The 5,000-nt window shown below is 54.5% G+C and overlaps 1 protein-coding gene across 1 annotated transcript in view; it reads right to left on the bottom strand.

Moving 5' to 3' along the window:
• Nucleotides 1-5,000, bottom strand: part of ephb4a (eph receptor B4a) — a 31,260-nt gene that overhangs the window by 14,036 nt on the left and 12,224 nt on the right. The window contains exons 2-4 of the mRNA XM_084449765.1: nucleotides 4,713-4,783; nucleotides 2,699-2,980; nucleotides 1,468-1,858 (exon numbers count right to left, since the gene is read on the bottom strand). Coding sequence (XP_084305891.1) covers nucleotides 1,468-1,858; nucleotides 2,699-2,980; nucleotides 4,713-4,783 — 744 coding nt within the window. The remainder of the gene's footprint in view (nucleotides 1-1,467; nucleotides 1,859-2,698; nucleotides 2,981-4,712; nucleotides 4,784-5,000) is intronic.

Below are 5,000 nucleotides of genomic sequence, written 5' to 3'. Positions count from 1 at the left end.
CGAATACTACTGAGACAGCGTGTGAGAGGGGGGGGGAGAGGGGGAGAGAGGGAGAGAGAGAGGGAGGGGGAGAGAGAGAGAGAGAAAGAGGGAGAGAGAGAGGGGGGGGGGGAGAGGGAGAGAGAAAGGGATAGAGGGAGAGAGAGAGAGGGAGAGGGAGAGAGGGAGGGAGAGAGAAAGGGAGAGAGAGAGAGAGGGGGGAGAGAGAGAGAAATGGAGAGAGGGGGGAGAGAGAGAGAGAGGGGGTGAGAGAGGGAGGGAGAGAGAGAGAGTGAGAGAGAGAGAGGGGGGGGGGTTGCAGAGAGAGAAGGGGAGACTTCCCTCTCTTCTTAAAGCTGAGAGTGGAATGTAACCCTATCATGACCTCCCCATACTTCTCTCTAGAGGCTAGTGGGAGGCTGGGGTGGAGACCCACTCCACAATAGCCACACACACACACACACACACACACACACACACACACACACACACACACACACACACACACACAGAAAAAGAACAATAATTAGCAGACAGAGGCAACCCACCATCTGTAGCATTGTGTGTGTGTGTGTTGTCTGTGTGTGTGCGTGTGGGTGTGCGTGTGTGTGTGTGCATGTGTGTGTGCGCGTGCATGTGTGTGTGTGCAGGCCTGTGTCCTGGTGGCAGATATGTATGACCCCAGCTTGTTGTCGGTCATGAGCAGAGCTGTGGCTCCTGACCGCGGCATTACCGTGGCGACTCCTGTGAGACCAGCAGAACGTCTCTCTGCGCCAGCGGGGGACAGCGTTACCCCCACGGACGCCCCTCTGTCTCCTCCACCTGGGTGTGTGTGTGTGTGTGTGTGTGTGTGTGTGTGGAGGGGTGCGCGTGTCTTTGTGTGGGGGTTTACGAGGTTAATTTGGCTCATTGGGGAAGTCGTATGTCTCCCAGAGGCCCTCCCTGCTTCCTGTCCTCTGTTGTCTGGTTCCCTTTGATGTTTCAGGAGTGCAGAATTCTTTACCTGAAACCCCCCCTCCCCCCTACCCCCCCGGCCGTTCCACCGCCCCCGCCCCCTCCCCGCCCTGGCTGTTCCCTGCCCCCCCCTCTCTCCTCCCTCTACTCATGACTGAGTCTCTGGGTCTCCTGTCTAACATGTCCTGACCCCCCCACACCCTCAGCCACACACACCCTGAGACACCAGCCTTCACCTCTGACCTCCCACCTCCCTGACCTCCCTCCCCTCTTCACCTGGCTCATTAAACCCCTCAACACACACACACACCGGGCCTGTTCCTCCTTCTCTGTCCCCTGGCCTCCAACCACTCCTGCCCGCCCCTACGCTTGCCATTGTTTCATTGTTTAGGTGCGTGACTGTGTGTGTGTGTGTGTGTGTAAGAATGTGTGTATTGTGTATGTGGATGCCCTTGCGGGACACAATAGCTCGCCAACAAAACCGCTGAGACGGCATGAAACTCTATCCACCCCCCCTCCCTCCCCCCTCCTCACCTGTGCAGCGGGTGTGGCCGTCGGCTGGCTCGTACCCGGGCTGGCAGGCGCAGGAGCTGGTGGGCTGCCCCACCCACTGGCCGTCCTCCCCGCAGAACAGCTTGGGCGGGCGCGGCCGGGCCCCCTGCTGGGTGGCGTTCTCCACGCACACGCCCTGCGCCTCCTGGACCAGCGTGCGTGGCACCGTCTCCGGGAAGGAGGACAGCGCGCTGTCCAGCGCCGGGCACTTCTTGAAGAAGACGCGCACGGACAGCAGCGCCATGCACGCGCCCTGCGCCTGGAACGCCAGGTAGAACCCGCGTTTGGTAAGCGGGCCCAGTCGCAGCGTCTTCACGTTGAACTTCCTCTCGCCGCCCTTGCGCAGCAGGAAGTCGGCTGCCACGGTGTCCACCTGTTGGGGGAGGGGCCAGGGAGGGGGGGCAGGGCCAGAGGGTTAGCACCGCCTCCACTCGGCGCTCGTGTCGATACTATAGAGCGTGTGAGACCGGCAGGCAGCGTCTTATATAATACTTCTGCTAGGATTGACCGTTTATTGACTTCTGTTACCAATTAGCCAGCGTATGCGCGTGTGTATGCGTACGCGATTGTGTGTATGTGTGTGTGTGTACTATACGTGATTGTGTGTATATGTGCGTGGGTGTGTGGGTTTGTGAGCGTGTGTGCGTTTGTGTGTGTGTATGTGGGCGTGTGCGTTTGTGTGTGTGTATACGCATGTGTGTATGTGTGCGAGTGTGTGTGTATGTGATTGTGTGTATATGTGCGTGGTTGCATGTGTTTGTGTGTGTTTGTGCGCGTGTGTGTATGTGAGCACACCCCTCCAGTTAATCAGAACCGAGTATTCACCCAGGCCATGGTATAAGTAAGGGATAATACATGACCAGGCTGTTATCGAAAAATAATACACAACACACACGCTGGCTAATTGGTAACAAAAGTCAATACACGGTAAATCCTAGCAGAAGTATTAGCAGACAGAGACAACCCACCATCTGTAGCATTGTGTATATATGTGTGTTGTCTGTGTGTGTTTGTGCGTGTAGGTGAGCGTGTGTGTGCGTGCGTGTGTGTGCGTGCATGTGTGTGTGTATGCATGTGAGCGAGTGTGTTCGTGTGTTTGCGCGTGTGTGTGCGTGTGTGTATGTGAGTGTGTGTGCGTGTGTATGTGAGTGTGTGTGCATGTGAGTGTGTGTGTGTGTGTATGTGAGCCGTGTGTGTGTGCCTGCGCGTCTACCTTGGTGTAGGGGTTCTCCATCCAGGGCGGGTGAGTGGGCGTGGCCTCGTCCGTGTCGGCCTGGTAGTAGTAGAGGTTGAAGGTCTCCTTGCAGCTGCGGCTGTGAGTGGCGCGTGACGAGCACTCGATCATGGTGAAGCGCAGCTCCACGTACGCCTGCGACGCCTGGCGCCGCTGGATCAGACGGCTGCGCAGCCAGTGGCTGGACGCCCCGTCCGTCTGGCAGATCTGGTAGGTCCGCACGCTGTTGTTCTCCTCGTCGTGACCGCTCACCTCCTCCCACTGGACAGATGCGGGGGAAGAGAGACGACGTAACACGCACACCGTCAAGAGTGAAGCAGGGAAACGCACATACCGTCAGTCAATCTATCTATCTATCTATCTATCTATCTATCTATCTATCTATCTATCTATCTATCTATCTATCTATCTATCTATCTATCTATCTGTCTGTCTGTCTGTCTGTCTGTCTGTCTGTCTGTCTGTCTGTCTGTCTGTCTGTCTGTCTGTCTGTCTGTCTGTCTGTCTGTCTGTCTGTCTATCTATCTATCTATCTATCTATCTGTGTCTATCTATCTATCTATCTATCTATCTATCTATCTATCTATAACAGCGAAGCACACACCATCCACACAGCACAGCAGGTTCAAGCCCACAGTTCAGGACACATGGAAGACAGAGCCAGGAGACAGCTAGGGGGACAGACAGAGCCAGGAGACAGCTAGGGGGACAGACAGAGCCAGGAGACAGCTAGGGGGACAGACAGAGCCAGGAGACAGCTAGGAGGACAGACAGAGACAGGAGACAGCTAGGAGGACAGACAGAGACAGGAGACAGCTAGAAGGACAGAGCCAGAGGACAGCTAGGGGGACAGACAGAGACAGGAGACAGCTAGAAGGACAGAGCCAGAGGACAGCTAGGGGGACAGACAGAGACAGGAGACAGCTAGGAGGACAGACAGAGCCAGGAGACAGCTAGGGAGACAGACAGAGACAGGAGACAGCTAGGAGGACAGACAGAGCCAGGAGACAGCTAGGGAGACAGACAGAGACAGGAGACAGCTAGGAGGACAGAGCCAGAGGACAGCTGGGAGGCTGCAGCTTCTCAGCTAACAGCTGACAGGAGAGCAGTTAAGATTCTGAAGGAGAGCTTCCATGAGTCTCTTATTGCAGCCGATGTCTCTCGTTTAAGCATTTGTGACGGACTCTGGAGACATCGGCTAGAACCGTCAAAATCCATTCTAGTAGAGCGTAAAGCGTCCGTGCTGTTGTCTCTGAACCGAGCATTAGCAAAAGGGTTCTGATACCAGGGCAACACATAGCCCTTTTCCACCAAAGTAACTCTGGTTCGTGAACTGGTTCGGTTCAGAATTCTTGAAACCTTGGTTCTATCTAGGGAACGGGCCCGCGTTTCGACCAGTTTTGAGCGGAACCGTTGTACGTCATTAGCTTGGAGATATAGGCATGTGTAAAGTTGTTTTAAAGTTGTGGTGTGTCACAAAAGTGGCTTGCGTAGTCTACTTCATCATAATTGTAGTAGGTCGTCATCACACTATTGTTTTAGGGAATGTCAATTATATCATTTGTATAAAGTCAGTTGTATGGCCGGTTATTCAGATAGTTAGTTGGCACTTAGCATAGAGAGATTCCCACTTGGGAGCCTTCCTTGCACATTTACACATAGCTGGAGCGCTCGATTACCACTCTTATCATCGAGTAAGGCACATGTGTTTACAGCAAGATAGACCACGCCCCCGAGATATCGTCACGGTTTGCGCTGAAAAACCTACTATTTTTTGGTGCTGGTTCGGAACCAACTTTTGGGTTCCCGAACTCATTTATTTTGGGTCAAAATGCTCGGAATCATTCAAAATTAGGTTTGCGAACCGGCACCGAAATGGATCCTTCTTGGTGGAAAAGGGCTAAGAGAGGAGTTGTGGGTTGTCCAGGGCCAGACTGCGTCCTGGCCGGGGGAGTGTGAGGGCGTGGGGTCAGTGGACAGGACGGACACACACCTCAGGCTTGGCGCGGGAGTAGATGGTCCAGCGCAGGTCAGACGTCTCTGCCTTGGTGTTCATCAGGACCTCTGTGTGACCAGATAGAGACACGAGAGTCAAACACGTGCTGCAAGACGCCTGGACACGCACGCACGCACACGCACACACACACACACACACACACACACACACACACACACACACACACACACACACACACAGAGTTTCTTTAATCAGTGGCTTTAGTTTGCTTGATGAGTGTGTGGGCTGTCATCACGTTTCATTGTCCCACCCCATCACTCATCA

The sequence above is a fragment of the Borostomias antarcticus genome, assembly GCF_949987555.1.
Source record: "Borostomias antarcticus genome assembly, chromosome: 15".
Classification (NCBI taxonomy): domain Eukaryota; kingdom Metazoa; phylum Chordata; class Actinopteri; order Stomiiformes; family Stomiidae; genus Borostomias; species Borostomias antarcticus.
This window is presented reverse-complemented; position numbering and strand designations above follow the sequence as displayed.